The sequence below is a fragment of the Perkinsus marinus genome, assembly GCF_000006405.1.
Source record: "Perkinsus marinus ATCC 50983 genomic scaffold scf_1104296931854, whole genome shotgun sequence".
NCBI lineage: Eukaryota > Perkinsozoa > Perkinsida > Perkinsidae > Perkinsus > Perkinsus marinus.
In genome coordinates, this window is record NW_003215631.1 from 85,801 (window position 1) to 107,376 (window position 21,576).

The 21,576-nt window shown below is 48.2% G+C and overlaps 9 protein-coding genes across 9 annotated transcripts in view; 3 read left to right on the forward strand and 6 right to left on the reverse strand.

The window, feature by feature from the left end:
* Positions 1–6,537, forward strand: part of Pmar_PMAR019858 (Exportin-1, putative) — a gene marked incomplete at its 5' end in the record, with an annotated part of 7,652 nt that extends 1,115 nt beyond the window's left edge. The window contains 35 exons of the mRNA XM_002786134.1: positions 56–118; positions 306–425; positions 469–511; positions 560–630; positions 761–854; positions 902–1,014; positions 1,082–1,212; positions 1,300–1,432; positions 1,680–1,737; positions 1,800–1,896; positions 1,942–2,031; positions 2,227–2,323; positions 2,374–2,448; positions 2,873–2,997; positions 3,076–3,129; positions 3,175–3,229; positions 3,277–3,359; positions 3,456–3,558; positions 3,607–3,708; positions 3,898–3,985; positions 4,102–4,229; positions 4,274–4,381; positions 4,496–4,582; positions 4,629–4,722; positions 4,845–4,945; positions 4,988–5,109; positions 5,158–5,272; positions 5,320–5,381; positions 5,475–5,553; positions 5,594–5,714; positions 5,845–5,900; positions 5,945–6,016; positions 6,072–6,150; positions 6,231–6,333; positions 6,387–6,537. Coding sequence (XP_002786180.1) covers positions 56–118; positions 306–425; positions 469–511; positions 560–630; positions 761–854; positions 902–1,014; positions 1,082–1,212; positions 1,300–1,432; positions 1,680–1,737; positions 1,800–1,896; positions 1,942–2,031; positions 2,227–2,323; positions 2,374–2,448; positions 2,873–2,997; positions 3,076–3,129; positions 3,175–3,229; positions 3,277–3,359; positions 3,456–3,558; positions 3,607–3,708; positions 3,898–3,985; positions 4,102–4,229; positions 4,274–4,381; positions 4,496–4,582; positions 4,629–4,722; positions 4,845–4,945; positions 4,988–5,109; positions 5,158–5,272; positions 5,320–5,381; positions 5,475–5,553; positions 5,594–5,714; positions 5,845–5,900; positions 5,945–6,016; positions 6,072–6,150; positions 6,231–6,333; positions 6,387–6,414 — 3,150 coding nt within the window. The 3' untranslated portion in view covers positions 6,415–6,537. The remainder of the gene's footprint in view (positions 1–55; positions 119–305; positions 426–468; positions 512–559; positions 631–760; positions 855–901; positions 1,015–1,081; positions 1,213–1,299; positions 1,433–1,679; positions 1,738–1,799; positions 1,897–1,941; positions 2,032–2,226; positions 2,324–2,373; positions 2,449–2,872; positions 2,998–3,075; positions 3,130–3,174; positions 3,230–3,276; positions 3,360–3,455; positions 3,559–3,606; positions 3,709–3,897; positions 3,986–4,101; positions 4,230–4,273; positions 4,382–4,495; positions 4,583–4,628; positions 4,723–4,844; positions 4,946–4,987; positions 5,110–5,157; positions 5,273–5,319; positions 5,382–5,474; positions 5,554–5,593; positions 5,715–5,844; positions 5,901–5,944; positions 6,017–6,071; positions 6,151–6,230; positions 6,334–6,386) is intronic.
* Positions 6,538–8,257: 1,720 nt separating this feature from the next.
* Positions 8,258–8,759, reverse strand: Pmar_PMAR019859 (hypothetical protein; the record flags this gene model as incomplete). Its single annotated transcript, XM_002786135.1, has 2 exons — positions 8,258–8,604; positions 8,660–8,759. 2 exons carry the CDS (start codon positions 8,757–8,759, stop codon positions 8,258–8,260), a joined length of 447 nt encoding a protein of 148 aa, XP_002786181.1.
* Positions 8,760–9,472: 713 nt separating this feature from the next.
* Positions 9,473–9,745, reverse strand: Pmar_PMAR019860 (hypothetical protein; the record flags this gene model as incomplete). Its single annotated transcript, XM_002786136.1, has 2 exons — positions 9,473–9,548; positions 9,603–9,745. 2 exons carry the CDS (start codon positions 9,743–9,745, stop codon positions 9,473–9,475), a joined length of 219 nt encoding a protein of 72 aa, XP_002786182.1.
* Positions 9,746–10,670: 925 nt separating this feature from the next.
* Positions 10,671–11,720, forward strand: Pmar_PMAR019861 (hypothetical protein; the record flags this gene model as incomplete). The annotated part of the gene is made up of 1 exon (XM_002786137.1): positions 10,671–11,720. One exon carries the CDS (start codon positions 10,671–10,673, stop codon positions 11,718–11,720), a length of 1,050 nt encoding a protein of 349 aa, XP_002786183.1.
* Positions 11,721–12,646: 926 nt separating this feature from the next.
* On the reverse strand, positions 12,647–15,173 carry Pmar_PMAR019862 (hypothetical protein; the record flags this gene model as incomplete). Its single annotated transcript, XM_002786138.1, has 17 exons — positions 12,647–12,740; positions 12,788–12,889; positions 12,937–13,046; positions 13,090–13,177; positions 13,222–13,369; positions 13,418–13,536; positions 13,587–13,737; positions 13,785–13,900; positions 13,949–14,072; positions 14,126–14,232; positions 14,277–14,360; positions 14,412–14,503; positions 14,550–14,664; positions 14,705–14,805; positions 14,855–14,890; positions 14,941–15,010; positions 15,061–15,173. 17 exons carry the CDS (start codon positions 15,171–15,173, stop codon positions 12,647–12,649), a joined length of 1,770 nt encoding a protein of 589 aa, XP_002786184.1.
* Positions 15,174–15,365: 192 nt separating this feature from the next.
* Positions 15,366–16,326, forward strand: Pmar_PMAR019863 (60S ribosomal protein L19, putative). Its single transcript, XM_002786139.1, has 4 exons — positions 15,366–15,400; positions 15,525–15,683; positions 15,733–15,955; positions 16,004–16,326. The coding sequence occupies exons 1-4, from the start codon at positions 15,398–15,400 to the stop codon at positions 16,246–16,248; spliced, it is 630 nt and encodes a 209-aa protein (XP_002786185.1). The 5' UTR covers positions 15,366–15,397; the 3' UTR covers positions 16,249–16,326.
* Positions 16,327–17,172: 846 nt separating this feature from the next.
* Pmar_PMAR019864 (hypothetical protein) lies at positions 17,173–18,022 on the reverse strand (the record flags this gene model as incomplete). Its single annotated transcript, XM_002786140.1, has 2 exons — positions 17,173–17,884; positions 17,982–18,022. The coding sequence occupies 2 exons, from the start codon at positions 18,020–18,022 to the stop codon at positions 17,173–17,175; spliced, it is 753 nt and encodes a 250-aa protein (XP_002786186.1).
* A 252-nt stretch (positions 18,023–18,274) lies between these two features.
* On the reverse strand, positions 18,275–19,117 carry Pmar_PMAR019865 (hypothetical protein; the record flags this gene model as incomplete). The annotated part of the gene is made up of 1 exon (XM_002786141.1): positions 18,275–19,117. The coding sequence occupies one exon, from the start codon at positions 19,115–19,117 to the stop codon at positions 18,275–18,277; it is 843 nt and encodes a 280-aa protein (XP_002786187.1).
* A 296-nt stretch (positions 19,118–19,413) lies between these two features.
* On the reverse strand, positions 19,414–21,505 carry Pmar_PMAR019866 (Acyl-CoA desaturase, putative; the record flags this gene model as incomplete). The annotated part of the gene is made up of 12 exons (XM_002786142.1): positions 19,414–19,671; positions 19,834–19,910; positions 19,961–20,085; positions 20,246–20,338; positions 20,379–20,462; positions 20,511–20,548; positions 20,598–20,685; positions 20,725–20,808; positions 20,856–20,908; positions 20,954–21,062; positions 21,283–21,360; positions 21,407–21,505. The coding sequence occupies 12 exons, from the start codon at positions 21,503–21,505 to the stop codon at positions 19,580–19,582; spliced, it is 1,020 nt and encodes a 339-aa protein (XP_002786188.1). The 3' UTR covers positions 19,414–19,579.
* Between the last annotated feature and the right edge of the window lie 71 nt (positions 21,506–21,576).

A 21,576-nucleotide genomic window follows, 5' to 3' on the forward strand; every position in this document is an offset into this window, starting at 1 on the left:
CTATCTGCTGGCTATAATCCACAGAGCGCCTGGCAAAGTTGTATTGTTTTCTTAGGCGCTGCAGATATTGAAGGAAGCTATCAATACACGGTGGAATACGATAGAAAAGGAGAATCAAGTAGGTTCGGTTACATCAAGGATTCCATGCCCAATGTGATCGCTACCAGTGTGCTTATGATATCTTCCGAATCTTGTAATCTTCAGCGTGTCGGTTGTCCGCAGGTTACGAGTGCTCCCGTGTAGACCCCTCCTATTCTCTCTCTGATTACTTCACTGTTCGAATTTGACAGCGTTTGTCCTGTCAGGAAGGCATCAAGTCGTATGTAGTGTCGCTGAATATCGAGCTGGCCCAACGAGATGCCGATCAAAATACTCGTCATTTCCTCATGAAATTGAACGAGACTCTAGTGTGTTTAGTGAAGCAGGTAGTATTACTTACTTTGGTTTCTGCGGGATATTTGTTCTCAGGAGTGGCGACTGAATGCATGGGAATCCTTCATACCAGACTTGTGTAAGCTTGCGTACTCCTCCTTGTCCGAGCCCTCACGGTAGATGCTAGGTACTTCTGCCAAGAGCTCTCAGAATCTCTGTGAGAACAATCTGAAGATTCTCCAGATGCTATCGGAAGAGGTGGGGCCATCATTGTGTTTGCAACTCGAGGCGATTCATAATCTCCAACTGCGTGGATCCCTCCGCGGCGTTCCGCTAATCTACTGCGTCGTTAAGATGTGTGACCTGTGTGACTTCTGGTGATGATCAGGTATTCGATTTTGGCCCGGAGACGATGACGTCGAGCCGAGTCTTGAAGATGAAGCAAACGATGAGTTCACAATTTGCTTGCATATTCGATCTTTGTACTGATTTTCACGGTGACTGTTCACCTATAAATAGCTCCCGACAGGCATGTTCCTGCTCAAAAGCTATGTCGCCGATAAGAGCTCAGTAAGAGAAGGTCTGATCAAGACAACCCTCAATACTCTATCTCACTTCCTGAAATGGATACCGCTGGGCTATGTAAGCAGGCCGCAACGACCTTTTCCTTCAGAGTTCATTGAGCATGATTCATGAATAACCATCTTAGGTGTTCGAGACGGATATCCTCCCCACGCTGCTTGGCCATTTTTGGGACCCCCTCTGCTTTCGAATAGAGTGTGCTCGATGCCTCAATGAAGTCGGCTGTTTGAAAATCGGCGACGATCCTGATTCCGGAAAGTGAGGCAAACTATGAACCTTGGGTGGAGTCCTCTGACCTCGAGTGGAAAATACGACTCGTGTCCTGCTTATAATCTACTTACGCAGATACGAACCCACCCTGTTGCAGTGCTTCGCTGCTGTCGTTAATAAACTGCATAGTATCCCAGTAGAAGTGTTCCAGAGCTTTGAAGGTCTTCGTGGACAAAATAGGATATTCTGGGAAGTGTTCATGAACCAGGTGAGTTCATTGTCGCGCTTAGCTCGTCGAGTTGGTTACTACTCAATAAGGGGCTGAGTTAGCAGTGTTCACAGTGAACGAGAAATCGTATCTTAACTCATGTATTCTCTGCCAACTGTAACGAAACTGCGATAAGAATCTCTTGGCAAAAGTGGTGTGGCCATCATGGTGATAGTGTTAAATCTGCACCGTTATTCTCGATTTCATCATCGCTGCGACTTCTCTCGTTGATCCTTGTGGTCTTCAGTTATCGCTTCTTCTCACAAACTTCATTCGCTACAATATGAAGGCAGTAGTCGGAGTAAGTGTTCTGAGCTCGGATGAACCAATGCCGGACATGGCTGTGGTCAGGCATACGAGATTACAGGTCCGGCTCTTGCCACGTTGGCGAAAATTTCGGCCTTACCGAACGATGAAATATTCAAGATATGTGTAGAGTTCTGGCAGATGTTCGCTGCTCAACTGTAAGATCGCTGCTTGGAGTTGGATTCGCTGATGGGAACTACCAGATATCTCGATCGAGAGAAAGCCCGGAAGGAGCAGAGTCAGAAGCAAAATATGGGTGGAGGTCAGCAGCAGCAGCCGCCACTTATGCTGAGGTGAGCTCCGTGTTCCCCGGGGATTTTGGATAATCGATATGAGGAAACCAGCATTCATTTGTGAGGGTTTGTTGATAATTTTGAACATCGCTCTCCGCCGTCAAAATCCGCGAGGAATCGTCATTGATGTTGTTTTCGATGGAATATACGAATGTGGATCTAAACTTGAGTGCGCAACCCTGCCATGTCTTTCAGCTTGAGCGGGTCTACTGATATGTCCGTCGATGTTAAAGCTACTGGTGGTGGCCATGAAGAGGAGATCATCGCTAAGTATCAGCCAATACTCGATAACGTAACTATTGTATAGACTAATCTCTTCTTAGCTGTATCGTATCATCGCAGGTTCGGCGAGTGATGATCATGAGAATGGCGAAGCCTCCCGAGGTGACCATCAAGGAGAATGAGGATGGCGAGATTGTAAGGTGTTGGATGTTAGACTCTCACAGTGAGAGCTCAAACCTCCATCTCGGAATCGCCTTCGCTATCAATTTCTATACCTTCATAGTTGTTCCGCAACGATTGTCTAGACTTTGCTTATCTGGGGACGGTCTTATTCGATGCGACTCATCTCAGTGGGACCTTTCATTGATTCTTTAGCAGTGCTGACTGGTCTACAGATTTCGTACCTCAATGTCGTTCTATTCTCACGGTTTTTAAAATCAGAATATCAAAATAGTTTTCTGAATGCAATCGGGACCTCGTTAAACGGTGGTGCTATGGCTTGTCAAACAACGAGCATTTTGTATGCATACTACTTTTGCACTCAAGTGCCTGTTGCTCAATGATCAGTACCTCCCTTCCCTAAACCTTGTCAAGTTATTAGCAGACTGTCATGCTATAGGTGCGAGAAGGAGAAGTGGATACCGATGAGCTAGCTATGTATCGTATGATGCGAGAATGTCTAATTTATCTTACACATCTGGATCCTAGCAACATGGTTAATATCATGATGGACATCCTCAGCGAGTGAGCCGTTGCTTCCCAGTTCTTTGAACATGTTGTTGCTGTCAGGTTCGGTACCAATCAGATCACCGCTGAACATAGGAATAGCGAGTCTCCCTCAGACTGGAACTGTGGTTTGCTCAGTCGTCTGTGTTGGTGAGATCAACTCCGCTGCGAAGACGTTCTCGATGTTTTTTTCAGGTCAGTGGGATCGATATCAGGGGCGATGCCAGAAAATGATGAGAAAAGATTCATCGTAAGTGTTCAGTTTCTCACGGTTGTGACACAATCATTCCCGCTCAGGTCAATGTTATCAGAGATTTGCTCACTCTTTGCGAAGTGAAGAGGGGAGTTGAGAACAAAGCCATGGTGGCGTCCTGTCTGATGTACGTTCGATTTTCCATTGTCTCGAACTCCGCCCAATTCATAAGTTGAAAATTAGTATCTTTCGTGACGCCTCGGGTAGGTTAGCCTTCGTCCAGGTACGTCGTTGGACAGTATCCGCGGTTCCTGAAAGCGCATTGGAGGTTCCTCAAGAGTGTAGTCAACAAGCTGTTCGAATTCATGCATGAGCCCTTCCCTGGGGTGGGTGCAACAGTGGAGCCTGTTTGATCGATGCTTGCCCGCTGGCAGGTCAAGGACATGGCTACAGACACCTTCCTGAGAATATGTCAGAAATGCAGTAAGAAAATGGTCGTGCTTCAGCCTGGAGAGACGTCGCCATTCGTCAATCAAGTAAGTTTTGGAAGGGTTGTGTGAGGTCATTCGAGTCTCGTGATCTACTTCGGATGTTGAAGCTGTGTCGTCCGTTGAGGTGTGCACTGTTCTCTCTGCATGTATCTGCGCTTATCTGGACGTTTGGGAATCATTTCGTGGTCAGTGCCGCACTACTTGTCAAGCATAATTTCACAAAGTGCTCTGCAGGTGATCGAGACGATACCGCGAGAGACCGCTGATCTCGATGTCTTGCAGTTGTGCAATTTCTACGAGGCCATGGGGAAAATGATATCAGGTAGAACCAACTCAGGCTAGGTTCATGAGTATAAGATAGTCGTTAAACCTCAATTCTTGGCCCACAGAATTCCTAAGAAGAGCTGTGGTCAATTGCCTTACAGCTTTGTACTTCAGCGATTCCTGAGATTCCGAAACAGACTAACCTGGTGAACCAGACTATGGCAGACGTACGGTCGAAATGGCAAGCCGTGATAAAGCGAGCGTCCTTTGGTGACGAACGTATTTTAGCAGAAGACCAGCAGGTAAGATCGCACAAGTATGATAATATATATGCTTGTCTCCTCAGGCGATACGCACGATATCCGCGATACTTCGATGTTACGAGCGTATGGCTGTTGGGGTGGGCATTGCCAGCGGAGAGGCGATCAAGGACATCTACAGTGACGTGTTATTGGTAACAGCAGTCGAATAGTGGATCCCCTTCTCTCGATCAGTTGGCGAACGTTGCATATTGCGTTTAAAATATTGTTCACCGATCGATATGCATCGGTTTTCTCTCTGACCACAGGTATATAAGCTCTACTCTCAATGTGTTGGTGCATCCCGTGGGTCTTCGGCATTATTCTCGTGGGAGAACGTGAAACTTATGCGGAAAGTAAGAGAAATCATCTTTTCCTATGAGCATTGATGTATTTATCCAGGTTAAACGTGACGTGCTGCGGTTGGTGCGGTCCTTCGTTGACTCGGCAGTGGCTGAGCAAGACAGAATGAAAGCTGCTCATATGCAGCTCGCTGGTAAGCTGTGCATTTTCGTCGAACTCCAATAATGTTATTCTCGTTACTCGTGAGATCCCGGCTTATCTGTCACCTCATTCTGATTCAACTTCCTAGCTTGTTGCTGAGTATTCTGCTGTCAGATGACGTCTGTGTGCTGATTTGCTCTCACTTCATCCCACCTATGCTGCAGCCTGTTCTAGTGGATTACAATTTAGCTCCACCGGAAGGACGAGACCCCGAAGTAAGTCCTGCTTAGGTTAGCGCCAGAGAATTTCTCTCGAAGGTTCTCAATCTACTCACAACAATGTGTTCTCGTCTATCAAGCTCCGTGGTTGGCATGCTTCCGATGATGTTCGACCAGGTGTTCGAGTCAACTCTAGGGATGATCAAGGACGACTTTACATCGTCAGGATACAATTTCCCAGAATCGGATATATATCGCTCCTCTTGCAGATTCCCTGATCATCGACTGGCGTTCTTTGAGCTACTCAGTGCGGTGAACGAGAAGTGCTTCGAGTCATTATTCCTCTTGCCAAGTCAGGATTTGCGGTTGTTCGTCGAATCTATGGTATGCGCACTCGAATAGGAGAGTTTCCATACGCGTTATTACGGTAGGTTTTCGGTATTCGACACGAGCATCCGACAATAGCAGATATCGCACTGAAACTCCTGTCAAAGTAAGCGCAACATCATAAGCCTGCTTAGGGTTGATTTGCGGTTTTCTGCATACTCTAGGAAAACGTCTAGAACTCATGATGGTTCCCATTTAGGTTCCTAACACAGGTGGCAGCTAATCCTAACTTGGCACAGTCGTTCTTCTCGGAGTATTACGAGAACCTACTGAAACAGGTACATTTGTTCCTGCGGGCCTCCTGGGGACGAAGCGTAGGTACTGCTTGTAATGACCGATCGACACCATAAGTCGGGACTTCGTCAACAAGTCCAAATCCTGGCGATGCTAGTCTCTGTTGCTGCGAATTCTCAGTCTGCGAATATGCCGAACAAAGAGCGTAAGCGCATATCAAAGTCTTGAGAATAGTCCGGGAATCGGACATGGTTGTGACGTCTCACCATTAGTGAAATAACTGTGACACTCGGGGCGTGATATAGTACATAACTGGCAAGCGGCCTCCGGTTCAGATACGATGGAGTTTCTGGTTGGAGTACTTGCCTCTTCCTTCAACACAACTACTCGGGTGAGTCGCGCCATATTTCGGGTTACCGACTCTTCTCCTGTCAGGTGGAGCTGGAAGCTTTCGTACTGTCATTGTTCGCCAAGTGTAATGGCCCACCACAGGAATTCAGTCGTTGTGTGAGTCTTGAAAGGATTCACTGCTGCTCCGATATGATAGTACCTCGTAACCCAGGTTCAAGACTTCCTAGTGGGCCTTCGAGAATTCTCTGGAACATCTCCCGAAGAGCTTGACACGTATGAGCAGGATAAACGTGAGTCAATACTATCGTGTTTTAACCCTTTATTTGTGCGCTGTTTCATCCTGAATTTCGAATGAGTGATTTTCTCTCAGGAAAAGCACTCAATGAACTCCTTCAAGGCCGGACCGTCCAGAATGAAGCTGCCAAGGCCGAGTTCTTGCAAATGGATAAGATGGTCCCTGGTCTCGTACCTCAGTACGTGTCTTGACATATTCCTTTGGCTCTACGGCGCATGTATGGATTCGTAGGTACCATCCTTTGCGTGCAGACCAATAGACTCGCGGTCTTCGAACAGAACTCCAGTTGATTGGAGTTCGAACGTGTTTACTGACAAAATATACGATAAGTCCGTCGAGTGTTCCAATTGGAAGTCAACTGGCTAAACGCTGCTGGATTATTTCATCACTCCGGGGTTGGTTTTGTTAATTGGCAGCTACGTGGAGGGAGTGTGTGCGATCTCACAGCAAAACATGCTTGTAGAGCATCATTTCGAGCAGAAATGTGTTCCTTGATACTCAAGTGTCCATTCCACCGGGTTTTGGCTGTATGCTTGTGTTGGCTTCTCCCAGCCAACAGAGTAACGAAAAGCGATAATGCCCACAGGATACTCAGGAGAAAAGCTTGACAAGTCGCAGGATCCGTTACGAAACGGGAGCGTCATGGAGCAATGACGCGTGCACCTACTGTTGCCACAATGCTAGGACACTGAGAGTGATCTGGAAGCCACCGGGAACGAAGAAATGCGTGATCAGTTGCTCTGGAAGAGAACTCTTTACCGATCAAGCTTCACTAGGTCCGCTATGTTCTTTACCCATACTGTCGTTTTGATGATGGTGGTCCATGCGCGTCCAACGTCACCTCTCCTGTGATGATTCCGACAAAAGTATGTAGGATGTTCGGGTCGAATCCATTGCGGGAACCTATTGTGAAAACACAGTTGGTGGCTAACAAATATTTCAGGTGAGGTTCAGGGTTACTGCACTAAGCCTATCGGAGGGCCTCTTGCTTGAATCTAGTCTCGTTTCGCGAATATTGATACTTTCGATGCGGACATCGGTCGCTCCGCTAACATGCATCGGTCAAGCGCACAACGTTGAGTGCTCGTGCCCCGTTGTGGGATTATCAACGGGGCATCGGCCTATGATGTTGATAGTGGCTCCGTTGTAGTCAATATCGCTATCGTTTTCCAATGGGTAACTTAAGTATATAACGACGTTCTTGAGTCGGCACTGGGAGCATCCCAGTGGGTCCTCCCAGTGGGAGAACCCGACCTTGAGCCAAGTAACACCGCACAAGGACTTTTGTCTGGCGACCTCTGCAATGTAACCTGAGCCTCTCGATCCCCACTTATTATTTCGCTCCCTCAAATCAAGGGAACATCTATCGAGCATATCGACAGATGCTCCGACTTTCGCTTTCTGACTGTTGGAAATACATTTCTATCTGAGACTTCTCGGCAAGAAGCTCCCGCATAATTGTAAATGGCTTAGAACGAGGAGACGAATCATCGTGCGCTGTGTCATGGTGTGCTATTGCTCGCCAACGCTGTGTTTTCCTGTTCATTTGTAGACCCCGAGATAATGTCTGTCATTACAGTAGTAATGCCTGGCGAAAAATACGGTAGGTAAGTTTCGGCGAAACTGTTTCGCAGTCTGGGCCACACCGTTCGCGACGCTCCTAACGAGTCGGGAGTACATCGGTAATTCCCCAAGGTAGCATGCAGAACGCTACATGTCAGATTCAGATACAACGTGAGATGCCTCGGTAGTGACGTACTCGAATAAGTTGCGTGGACTGAACGAAGTAGAGTGGTTACGTGAATCACGTAACGTGATACAGAAAACATTGCGCCGACGCAACCTCCGGTTTTATGGAATAAATCAGGTTCTCGAGCCCGAATTCATACAGTCCAAGTCTGGAACGTGTCTCTAGCTCTGTTGATTATACCCCGCTCATTAACTGCACAACTCCAATCAAATCCGAAACGTAGTTAGTTCTGACTGAAAATGTGTATTCTCCTCTTACCTGATAGTATTATCGGACTAAGTTTTCCTACTGCACTTCCTCGATCCTTCTCCATGAGTATTCCTTCGACGTTTCTTGGACCGATGAGCATCCTTCAGCTTTCCATGTTTCGCAGAGTCTCGTCGCGTGTGGGACTCCTGAATAGAATCTCGTTGAATGGAATCTGTGGCTCCCGTTGGAAGCTTTCTTGAATCTCGCCATGAGTTACTTCAGATGGAGCCTCATCACCAGAAGTCTCATCGGCTGAAGTCTCTTCACCAGAAGTCTCTTCACCAGAAGTCTCGTCGTCAGTAGTCTCGTCGTCAGGAGTCCCGTCGTCAGGAGTCCCGTCGTCAGGAGTCCCGTCGTCAGGAGTCCCGTCGTCAGGAGTCCCGTCGTCAGGAGTCTCGTGATCAGGAGTCTCGTGATCAGAGGCACCGTTCTCGGCTGCATTTTGTCTACCTGCAAATGAGCCCATCACACTCCTCTCGTGTAGCCGATGCAAGTGGTTCCTTACGTAACCAGTGTCGCGCTGAGCTCTGTCGCACTAACCTCAGTCGCGCTAAGCTTTGTCGCGCGAGCACGGCTGCTCGAGATCCTTCATTAATGTCATACATCGCGAAGTAATCTCTCATCCTTGAGTAATCTTGCCTCTGGCGAATGAACATTCTACGTGATCGACATTCACTCACAGCGTACATTCAAACATAGTATTTGGCGATCAGCGGCCACGAGTAAAGGTACCAACGCGTTCACAGCCAAGTACCCCTGGTGGCCGGCGTCTAAATTCGGTTGACTGTAGTTGTGAAAATCTCTAGATCTGAGACAAAGAGTAATCCGATGTAAACCATACGAGCGGAAATGCTAAAGAATCGCTATATATTTATGACTCATGAATTGAGCAGCTGTCGAGAAAGACGAGTTGACGAGGGCTCTTGCTTCCACAGAAACTTGGAAAGCACATACTCACTTAGGCCAGAATACCCTCAAGCCCAAAGCTTGAGCCGCCGACTGCACGCTATAGTCTCCGATGTCATGCAGATCGTCCCAGAGGTCGGGGAGCCGGAAACAATCGCAGACTCTTTGTATGAGATGCTGATTGATATTGCAGATGACCTTGGTGCAATTCTGAAACGCTAGGATTCTATCAGTAGCTTACACGAGAAAGACTCAACAAGCAGTCCCTATGTGCGGTTCCCAGCTTACTGAATTCCTCAGTAAGCGCCAAAGTCCTTTAGGGAGCCAGCGATCTGCCAAAATGTATACGAATACACCGTGCTCGACAGTTGCAACGGATATCTGAGGCGATGTGTCATAGATAGCTGATGTATTAGGTGTCTACGGCGTGGATGCCCTGTTCACCGGCATTGCATTGAATGCCCAAACCGACGACGCGTTGACGTTGCCTGAGAGAGAGATTGTAACCATATATCGGGGCTGTAGTTGACTGAGCCACTTACAATATTCCGGCTACTTCCCACGTCTCCTTATCTCCTGCTAGTTCGTTGATAACAGTTCTACTCTCGAACGCCACTGTATCAAGATTACACATGAAATCGGGGATCCCGCGGGGGATCGGCTCAAGTGGAGGATCATTGAACATGTGGCGATGCCAGTTATATTCAGCTCACTCACTGAGGGGGAAAGTGAAGCCAAACAGCTGATTCGGGAATGCTAATACGAGAGATAATTAACGACCTAGGAAGGATAGAAGAGGGTCGGTGGAGCAAGGGGGGCTTACCCGACAGGGAACTACCAGGCAAGCTCATGTCTAGGACCATGACATCGAGCTCATGTCGAGCACACAGTTTGTGCAAAGAGTACTTGAAGTACCCTCCATTTTGCACACTTTGTGCGAAGAGTGAGATTCGTGAGTGATTGAGGGCATGCTCAGAGATGTTGGAGGATCAAATCCGAACAGGGCTTGAAGCTCGATCATCTCTCTTTGTAGGATTGTATTACCAGTACTAAGAAATTCACAAGACTTGTGAATTGTAAGTCACTGGTTAACGTTTCATCACTGGCTGGAGACTCCTTTCATTCCACGAAGTCAGATTCCATAGATTCCATATGTTTCCAACTTGTCCTTATATTTGGTGAGTTCGAATTGAAGAGGTGTAGTCAAGGCGGGAGGGGATCTATCAGGGTGTGTTACGTCACTTGTGTTGACCGTCACAGCTAACGGGCGCGTGTGTTCGTGTGTATCAGCAATGCCTCTCTGACGCTGTTCATACCTAGTTAAACATTAGAATCCTCCGTGTTATGTCGTATTCGCTATTGTTCAGGCATATGCTGTAGACGTGTAAGATGTCGGGAAATAGGCAAGTAGAACCGTGTCGAAAAAGAGATGCGTAAGATTCTGTCTAGTAGACAGTCTACTGTTTGCAGACAACATCAGTTCCTCGGGCACGAGCGCCAAAGTTGAGACTAGTCAAAACTTTTCTGTGAGATCAATGTTCATCCACGGCATGCGGTATTTGATCGGTGAAGAACTACATAGGGTTTCTCGTCGTTGCTTCTCTTCACATATGGCCTCTCATCATAACAACCGAGTGATCCATCGCAACCGTATCTCGCTGGAGCTCGCCTATCTGCAACGACTCATCGGTATGGGCTTCGACGACTTGAAGGCTGTGCTCTGGGATACATTGCCCTGGATTGCAATCAACTCGTATGTATTGCGTCGCAGGACCGCGGGCGTCAGCGTTGACGGTCTTTACAAAACCAATGACAAGCTTATTGCCTATGTTAGACAGCTGAAGTCATTCAGCAGTTTTCGTGTTATCGAACTCGAGCCGGAGAATCCAGGGCAAGTTGCAAGGGTTCTCATTGATCTCGACACCGAAGATTTCCATGGAAAACGAGATCGGTATGACGGCGATTGGGGAAAGACCATTCGGCGTGCCTCCTTCTGTGGTGGTATTTTCTATTACACTCTAGAGAACGATTCTACTATTATATACAGAGTTGCTTTCCCAGACGGTGCCGTTCTGAACCCGATCTATCCGTCATGCAGTGTCAAAGACATGCTTGCTATTGATAGATACCTTCTCGTTCAGCCGTTCGAGATGCGTGAGATAATCGCATTCGATGTAAAGTCTACAGTGTCTGTGTTCACGATGCAAGTGCAACACAAAATTATAAAACTTCAAGATGTGTATCTCGCAGACACGTATGTTCCCTCAATGGTGCTGCTCTATCTTGCCCATGGGGAGAGTCATAAAGAGAAGATTTGTCTGCAGTATTCCAGCGAGATGAACCCTTCACAGGAGTTTGATAGCCATGGGGCCACTGCTGTTCGCTTTATTCCTGGGACTAATGCTCATGTATGCGCTATGTTGCTGCGAGTAGATAGGATGGCGAAGATAGCTGTCATGGAGACGCGCGTCTCTGGTCAGATTCTTACTGAAACACATCTCTTTGGCCCCTACCGGGACGTTTTCCTCTGTGGTACTCGTGAATGGATGTTACACGTCGTAGCCGAAAAGCCTTATTCTAAAGACGGCAGAGTTACTATAGGTGACAACGATGGTCGAGGTTACCATGTCGGCGAAGCTTTAGTGTTCTCCCTACAGTGAGATTTTACATCGATAGTATCACGTTACAGCTGCTCCCATGTCATTTCTGGTGATCGAATCCGTCATTCGGTTGTAGTAACTTCGTATTCTAGTGTTAATTGTGTATGCACAACTAGTTTCAGACTCTAAAGTGATTGTGTTACGTAACGTAACTTACGTTACGATACGGCGCTAACCGGCATACGCGAGGAACCAACATCCGCCCAGTTCCATGTGGACGTTGCACTGACTCAGGACTCCTGAGCAATGTTCTGAATGGAGCGCCCCTAGAGCATCATCTGGAACTTGGATGAGATTGTCATCACCGGCAACATGTCTGCGACAGGAACTGTCCCCTGTTTGCCTATCGTAATCTGTAGTTATCATTCTGCTATAGCAAACTGAAGTTATTAGTCGGTGAATTTTTTCATCCTCACTTGACATTTATACAACAATTGTTGATAAGCAAGTATAGCATCTTACAGGTGTTCGCAGTAGTAAAAATGGTCCATCAAGTGCAACGAAGCCATCGACTGGCGAGTTCTCCACATCCACATCATCGTCATGCTTTCCTTACAAGCTCGGAGTGACTAGTAACATCGGATGAACATTGCATGCTAACTTGCTAGATGCATCGTGTATACCGAATATCACCAGTTCCTAGGAAGGTGAAATTTGTGCAGCGAATGATCTAAATGTCCTAAGGATTATGCTAAGTGCTTGGTAATCTCATCCTGGATTCCACCTGCCGAGAGTTTTTTGCATCGCTTCAGTACAAACACACCTACGCCTGATCGTTTGCATGCCGTGCAGTTTCTCAAACTCCCTCTTCCACTCCCGAGTTTCAATAACACAGTGTTCGCAAAGTTAACCTCAACTGACTTAGTGCCAAACAATGGATGAGAGCACGGAAACGTGTTTGCCGAAACAGAGGCCACACTATCATGCTAAGCGCAATTAAGGCCCGCCGCAGCGGTCTCTGTTCGAGCTTTCTCCCAGAAGTATACTTGCTTCTTCGCACGATAGGCGGCAGCCTCCTCTCTGAGAGAATAGTACGATAATCTCACTAACACCGGTTGAAAATTTACTTCTTCTTCGCTATCTTCGCCGCAACACTATCTCGATACCATTGAAGCACCTCATCCTCAGATTTACTCGATGGATCGAAATCTAACCTCCCTCGAGAAAACCTGATTAATCGTTCCGGTCCAAGCTTAGGGCTGTCCGACCGCCCCACATCTGCTTGGCGACCGTCATTGCCTTCTGGGTTAGGTTATCCACACGGGTTTGGCGCTTTGCCTGCGATTGCTGTAATTTTATTTCCTTGATCCGATTACGGTACTGCTCCTAAGAATAGACACGCTTGGACTCGTAAGTCAGAGCTACTCACGGTGGCCTCGAACTCCGCCCTCATGTCAAGAAGCTGAGCATCAGATAAGCTGGCAGTAGACTCTTGGCCTCGGATAGTCGTGAGGTAACTGGGCAACATGATAGACACCTAGATACTAGCAGTTCCTCCTACTCTCTTATCCTCTTGACAACACCCGAAGTATTCTTGTTCACTTCTATGCGGTCTGTGAGTAGCTTCGTCTCCTCAGGCGTGAGAGTCTTATACCGTTCCGGGTCAACCTTCAACTCCTCCACAACCTTCTCGACCTTGGCCACAGTCTCTGCAACAGGTGCACTATCTAAGAGTCAAACTCCATCTTGCAACCCACCTGGGGTCTCCAACAGGTTCTTGTCTTTTATTAAATCTTCACGCGGGCGATCGAGAAAACCGTACTTAATTATAGCTCCATAACTCTTTTTGGCCTTCTTCTTCGACACGCCTTTCGAGCTAATGAGCAACAACTACCCATCAAACATATCGACCTCATAGAGCTTCACCTCCTAGCATCTTTAACGTTATCCACTCGTTTGATCCTGTTGATAGCTATCCGTCGCTTCAAGAGCACAACCTCCGCCGGGGTCAGCTGATCTAGGCGCTCAGGACTCTGCTTCAACTCAGATACCAGAACAGCGAGACTCTCGCTGGTATCTGCAAAGATACAACTCAGAGGACTCCTGGCGACGGTAAGGTCCTACCTGCATCTTCAATGGCGAAGTGAGCCAGTCTCATGATGGATGGTTTGGGGGACTCGAGGAGACCGTTCTTGAGTCCATTAGAAATACTATTACGCACACTGCTACTCACGGAGAACCTGTCAGAAGCCTCTCCCACGAAAGACGAGACTCCTGCGACAATTCACTTTTTTGATGGGACATTTTCCGCGCCATGTTTCACCAGCCAGGACTCCAAAGAGTCTGCCTCGTTGAGAGTAATACTGAAATACCGGGATTCATCAGCCTTCAGCTCGGGAACCAGCGTGTGGACTGAGTAAAAATGATCCGTCATCACTCAAACTCTACAGATAGACGACACCCACCGATCCTGTCGCCTTCCGTAACAACAGGCGTTTTCTCAACGTTATCGAAGGCACCGCAGGTAATAAGGCTCTTGAAGGAGGAGACGCTCTTGAGCGAGATCAACTCCCTGCAAGCCGGCTAACAACGTCACAGACGAATACAACGAATTACCTTGAGCCTTTCGGTGACAGAGAGAATTCGAGCTCCTCTAACAAGGAAGCCTTCTCAGCCAGTAATTTCTCAATTTGCGAGGCCCTGCGGAACAGACTGTTCTCGTTTCGCTGAAATCATGCCTCTCGAACTCACCAATGCCGGGCCGACGAAGTATCTTTGTCCCCGGCTATGGAGGGAGGGTTCTTCAACAGTTCACCCAATTCGGGACACTTTTCCGAAATAGCCTGAATCCAGTACAGAACTCATAAATGATGACAGACCGAACCATACGTCAACATCTAAGGCTTTGGTAGCAAGCTGTCGGAATATAGAACGGGAGAGTCGCAGAAGTCTCGTTGCCCTCCGTTTCTTCTCGGCAGACTTGATCTTTTTGAAAGATTTGTACCTCAAATGAAACGGTTTAGAGGTCCAAGCCGACTGCTCACCATGATAGATAGTCGGCGTCCGTCGGATCTGCCGGAAAACTCGATGGAATATACTTAGTGTTGCCAGCCTCCTGCATCTGTTTCATCTTGAGCTTGGCATACTGAGAGCGCATCACGATGCAACAAGCGACGCCCACGATGAAATCTCACTTGAATGGTGTCTGCATCGGTGGGGAGTCGCGGAGCCTGCATAAAAGACACTCAGACCAAACGAAATTTCTAAACGGGAACATCACTTTGACAGCGCTAGCTGGAGCAGCCTGTGATTCAGATGCTTCCTGTGCTACTGCAGCTACAGAGCAAAACCTGAATTAGTTCCACTCCCCACACACGTACAGCAATCACCTAGCCGTTACCTTCTGTAAAAATGAAAGGGGGACACTCTCCCCGTGAGAAAGGTAGAACGACGCGAGATGAGACGACGAAACGGCATGGTCAATGAGACCGAGAGAAGAGCTTCGATACCCATACAGGCCCAGATTGACAGTACTGATCTCAAGACGTGATGCATGTGTGAAAGTGGCGCTCACAGGCTTAGGGCGTGCACAACCCGACCCAATGAGCCAATCGATTAGAGTAGCGTGCGCGAAACTCGCGAATGATCGATATCTCGCGCTCGCCACGTTCGCTACGATCCCGACTCGTCCGCCCAACGCCCTGGCAGCGGTGCACACAGAGTGGAATATATAGGAAATGGTAGTATGGGAGGGGAATCTTCACGCTGTCTCGTCCTCGATTGCCTCGTGTTCGCGACCTGCCCGTGTGTGCTGTGATAAAATAGGAGCCGTTGAGACCTATGTAACGATGTCTTCGTGTTTAGTCCATGCTCAAGCTTCAACGCCGTTTGGCGGCTTCTGTCGCCAAGTGCGGTAAGAACCGCATCTGGATTGACCCCAATGAGACCATGGAGGTTGCTACTGCTAACTCCCGTAAGGGTGTTAGGAAGCTCCTCGACGATGGCATCATCATGAAAAAGCCCGTAAGTTTATTTGAATTGCCGAATTCTTTGTTATTTTTCCCTTTTGCAGGTCGCGATGCATTCTCGTTCTCGCGTTCGCAAGAACCTCCTCGCCAAGCGCAAGGGACGCCACACTGGCCCTGGCAAGCGTAAGGGTACCGCTGAGGCCCGCATGCCCACCAAGGTCTTGTGGATGAGGCGTCAGCGCGTCCTTCGTCGTCTCTTGAGGAAGTACCGTGAGGCCGGCAAGGTTGACAAGCACATCTACCACTTCTTCTACATGAAGTCTAAGGGTAGCATGTCCCCACTTTAATATCGCCCTTCCAATGCCACGTGATTAGGTAACACCTTCAAGAACAAGCGTGTGCTCATCGAAGCCATCCACAAGAGGAAGGCCGAGACCGAGCGCGCCAAGCTTCTCGAGGAGCAGACTGAGGCTCGTAAGGCCAAGGCCCGCGCCATGAAAGAGAAGCGCAGTGGCAAGGCTTCTGCTGTTGAGGCTGAGGAGGTCGCTGCCCCCGTCGCCAAAACCGTCGAGGTTGCCGCTGAGCCCGCCAAGGCTAGCAAGAAGAAGGCCAAGAAGTAAATGAGTTTGCTCCCGCGATGAGGTTGCTATGGACTTACGCCACTCGCTCTGTGTAACTCGTTTCCTTCGGGACTGGAACCATGGAGAGTAGTGTTAGTAATTAATGGGTGTGTTGATGCTCCAGCGGCTGTGGCAATCGTGAGCTACTATACGGACGACATTAGAAAGTGACTTCTCCTCGTCTTCTGCCGGGTTCGTGATGATCAACCATCAGTGGGGATCAAGAATGGAGCAATATGGTATCCGAGATGGATTCTTCAGGAAGCGCATACCAGAACATTATCAAAAAAAATAATATCCCCTATCATTCAGAGGAAATGTCGATAGCGATGTGAAGTGATTCGATCATGACTGGATCGTCGGCTCCCGAATGTCTTACAGTACAACGAAACATGGAAAATAGATGTTTCATGCAGTGAGGGTTTTGCAGGAAGCTGTTCAGTAACAACCTGGGAATGACATTTCCTTCAAAATCACGGGAAGATCTTCGTAATAGCGTTCGTAATAGGCGATCAGCGGCCTTGAAAATACTGGGAACTTTTTTGTGATAGCGTTCGCAATTCGGCGGTCCGTGATCCACAGTCAGGCAGTAATTCAAATAGAGCATCGTAATCGAATGAACGAAAATCTCGACAGTCACCATACAGGCCAATCCGCAGTGGTCAGTTAGATCAGAGTACTGAATTACATAGATCTGAGCTATACCGGATGAGTGGTATGTTTCAGTATTTAAAAGAACTTTACATCCTCAATCCGTGTGTAAATGAATCGAGTGACCACTCTGAGGAACTCAACCCCGGTGGAATGGACAATACAAGAATACCCAATAGAACGACAGAATCGTATCTAACGTTAATATATACTACTTGAAAAATGGTACACATCTCACCGGCCATTCGGATGACCATAAACACTTGCACTACACTAGTTGTCAGAATAATCAAGTCGCAAAAACTCATTCTCGTCCATGTCAAGGTCATCGTCATCAGCGATGGGAGCTTGGGGAGACGAAGGCGTGACATCCGGCGCTTCGAAAACGTCCTCCTTGTCGGAGTCTTCAGCATCACCGAAGATGTCCGAGTTGCCGCTTGACCCTTTGTAACGCTCCTGCAAGACAATCCCGATCAACTTTTTTTCTCTCTCCGCGGCCGAGACTTCATCCTCCACCGGGCTGCTAGGCGGCAATGACCGCACTTTCACAAACCACGGCTCTTCTTCTTTCTCCGAACTGCCAGCGGGCGATCCTCCATCCTCGAGTGTTTCTCCCAAGTTAATCGCCGGGGATTCCTCAGCTTTCGCTGCTGCTAATTTCTCTTCGCTTGCCTGCTTCTTCTTAGCCATCACCTCTGCTTTACATTTTTCAAACTTATCCAACTCTGACATCTCACTAGGAGCTTTCTCTTTGGGAGTACCCGAGGCGTTTTTCAACTCTCGAACTCGCCTCAAGGCCTCTTCCGGACTTACACCACCACTTTCCTTCGCTCCCTTTGTCCTTTGCTTTCTGATTCGGGGCGGTCCCCGTGGAGGTAGAGCAGGCTTGGGTCGTGGTTGAACAGCGTGAGCGAGCGGAGAACTCTCGCGCCTTCGTCGAAGTATCAGTTTCTGCAGATCTATTTGCTTCTGCAGGAGTTCTTGCCTGAAACAGAGACGATGGCATACGCAGTACAAACACGGGGAGAGAGAAAATGAAATGAATTCCTAGTGAAAGCATATGTATTCTAGACAAAAACCACCAGAAACTAGGCTGTGAAACATAGATCGACACCGCGATCATAGTGATGCTATCACGTCTCAGCTTCACCAAGCGATCGAATACTTCACCAAGCGGTAAAACGAGACGAGTCTCACTGTTGCGAGCATAAGGAATGACTGATTTCCAAGTTGTCGGACTTTCTTGAATTATTCGTCTATTCCATAATCTTGTTATTCTTTGAGATGAGACTCCGTCAAGATGAATGAATCAATAACGACGGTGCAGCAGTAACGAGTTGAATGGCTCGGCAACCCAATGGAATACGAAACGGTACTACTTCTTTGCGAGAACTGCTCGCTTTTTCTCCGAGATACCTTCTCTCGGATCCTCATCACCAGGAGGCGCATCTGCCATTTCTGTTGAGTTCCCACAGTCTTTTTCCTCCACCGATGGAGGGTCGACGGATCTCTCGTCACGTGGTAGCGTGGGACAAACCAGAACAGGGGAATCAACAGAATAGTCAACCTCAAGACTAGGACTGCCCACAGGTGACCTTACAACCGACTGTGCAGGCTCGTCATCATCCACGTTTACAGGCGTACTCATGCCCTCGGCCTCGACGCTTGACTTGACGGAGCCTTCGGTCGTCTTAGGCGCCTTCGATGCAGCTTCTTCCGCTTTCTTCTGTATCTGCTGTTCCCTCACTTTTCTTTTCAACGCCCTTCCTCGGGAACGCTCTTCTTTCGAGCCAGTATGAACCCTCCGACTTGATCCAACAGTGATGTACCCGCCAGAGCTGACAAGACTACCAATCCTGTGAACCTTCCGACGTCGAGTCTCCCGGCTCTTCTCAGAGCCTGTCACCGAGGGTGCTCTGCTATTACTACGAGCACCAGCAAGGAGCCGCATGGGATATCGAGACCGATCCTTCAGCAACTTCTGTTGCTCCTCCGAAAATGCTTCTATATGATTCAAAATAACGTTAACACCAAGCTGGGGCACCTGCATAGGCTCCCAGAACTCTGCCTCAGTAACCTTGGAGAATATAAAATCTCTTTGCGCTGGCGTACGCCAATTCCGCAAAGATTGCCGGAGCCAGTCGAGCCGCTCCGGGCTCGCCCTGGGAATGAACTCCGTCTCTTGCTGCGTCTCAGAGCCGCTCGTTGGAGGGGTCATCACGCAAGGGCGAAGTTTCATAGAAGTAGACAAACCCTGCTGAGAGAGACGTGTACAAATCCCGCTTTGCGAATTCCGGGCGGTGTGTATGCCCCCATCGAATTGCTACCATAATTCTTCAACGCCTTTAAGAACAACAGCCAATACTACATTACCAACAACATCTAATCGCTACGGCCTCGCTACGGAGGTCACGGGATGATGCTCAGTTTGGTCTTAAACCCAGAAAAGTGGTCCTTGAAGAAAGTGAGATGGTGCGAGCGACTCGTTAATTAGCAAAGCAGAGCCACTTTGATGGAGGAAACTCAGCAACCATGAAAAAAACCAGACCTCCGTGAAAACTGGTTATACCTTAACCGAACTAGGCGAAACCAAGGGACACTGACGACATGACGACGACTCGACGGTCGACGATAATATAGTCTAGTATAGTAGAGTGGAAAATGGGTTACCATTGAGCCATTAAGACTCCTTAACGAGTTTAGTCTCTCTGTAGCGGAACAGCGGCACACCTCTCTTGACTTCGACAATCTTGTAAGAGGGTCCGAGCTTACCTGCATCATTCATGGGATATCTCCAGCCGTGTCGGACAAAAACAACGTGGATCAAAGCATACACGTGAGCTCTATGCAATCCGACTTTCCACGAGGGATTCCATATACGACCCCTCCCCTATACGAGAGGACACAAGTAAGCGATGCAACCTTCCCAATTACGTGAAAGCCTCTCCTTCATATGGTCCCAGCCCTTCGGATTCGCTCTCCTCCTGCCCCAAGCCAAACCCAGCCAACACCTGAAAAGCATCAAAAAACCACTGAAAAGTGAACAGCAGAGTTGACGGACATGAAGTCGATAAACGCCTTGGTGGGATTGTACTGCTGCCAGACCCCCATCTCCGAAGTTGCATAGTCCCATTCAAAAGCATGATGCCAGTTGTGCCAGCCTTCACCCAACGCGAAGAACGCCACCTGCAGAAGCGCTCATATGGTAGCTGTATATCCCGCCATGTTTCCTCTCAGAAGAAAACTGTTAGTGTTAGACAATCACAAAAAATTCAAGTATTATTTATAGCAAATCATTCACCGAGAATAGCACATCAGGAATAACAGGCTCGCTCTTGCTACTTACGAAAGGGTTCTCTGTGGTGAAGGCAGACTGATCATATGGTCGAACGCCCCATCTATGCACTACGGAGTTCACCGCCCAAGTCGCGTGAAGAACCTTAGGACAGGATCAGGATCGCAAGCCTGAAAAGTCTTACGAAGCAGTAGCGGAAAGCTCCGGCCAGAAGGAAGGCGTTCATAAGAGTTTCTCCCCAAAAAATCGATGCAAAGACCGTAGGGAACTGAGAGTGAAAACTGTATCCACCCCACCATGAGAAATTCCGGATTACGATGAAGCACCAGGAAAGATTCCACCATGGATCCAGAGCTGAAATAAATGAGCAAATACCCCTATCTCGGCAATGTCAGAATTTTACCGCTCTGCAGCGCCAGGAAACCATCGTTCATCAAATCGTTCGTGGTGATCTTTTTGAGACACTCGGACACCCTTTCGGGCGTTTGAGTCTGAACAACTCTGCACTTCCATCACTCGTGCATTCTCACCAGGAGCCAGCCGACGTGTGAGAAGAAGAAGCCGCGTTGTGAGTTGTGAGGGTCTGCTGGAGTATCCGAGTACAAATGGTGAACCTGATGAAACCGTAAGATACTCCCCCCCGCGACGCGCCACAGCGCACCCTGTGATCTCTGACCCATTTCAGGACTGTGCCTTGATTGGCTATACTGGTAACTGAGCGAAGGAGACATCATCAACCAGATTGATGTAACTTATTACAGATCATCAAAATTCCTCGCATGACCATTCCGGCCTTGTAAGAACGATGGGACCACAGGCGATGAGCTCCTGCGGTGATGCCAAGGCCAGAGATGAACCAGAGAACGACCTGAAAACGCACAGAACTGGGGAACTACTCCGAGTACTCCATATACTTCCACATGGAAGATCATTCGACATTCAGGAGACCCTGCGTAGGAGCAACGAACACGAGCTTCTGTCGCATCCCACACGTTTGATGGATCCTCCGAGCACACGAAAGATATGCAAGTCGGCCATAGATTTTTGAACGAAGAATCAATATGGGAGCGCATACCCAGTTCCCTTACAGTCCAGAGATAGGTGATCACCATAGGTCTTTGTCCCACGAACATCTTCACTACACAGCAGACAGCTAGAAGATGACACTGACACCATCGCAAGTCCAACAAGAACCAATACGAGCGGTATTACCACCACCATGTAGATCAAGATAGGCCAGCAGATCTTCAATTTTTCCTCCGACTCAGCGGCCTTCGTCTTGGACAGCTCCGGAGAGAAAGGGGCTTCCATTGCTAGTCGCTCGAGAGAGACACAACAGAACTTGATACTGAGAGTTGTCATTTTCGAAGAAGAACACGACA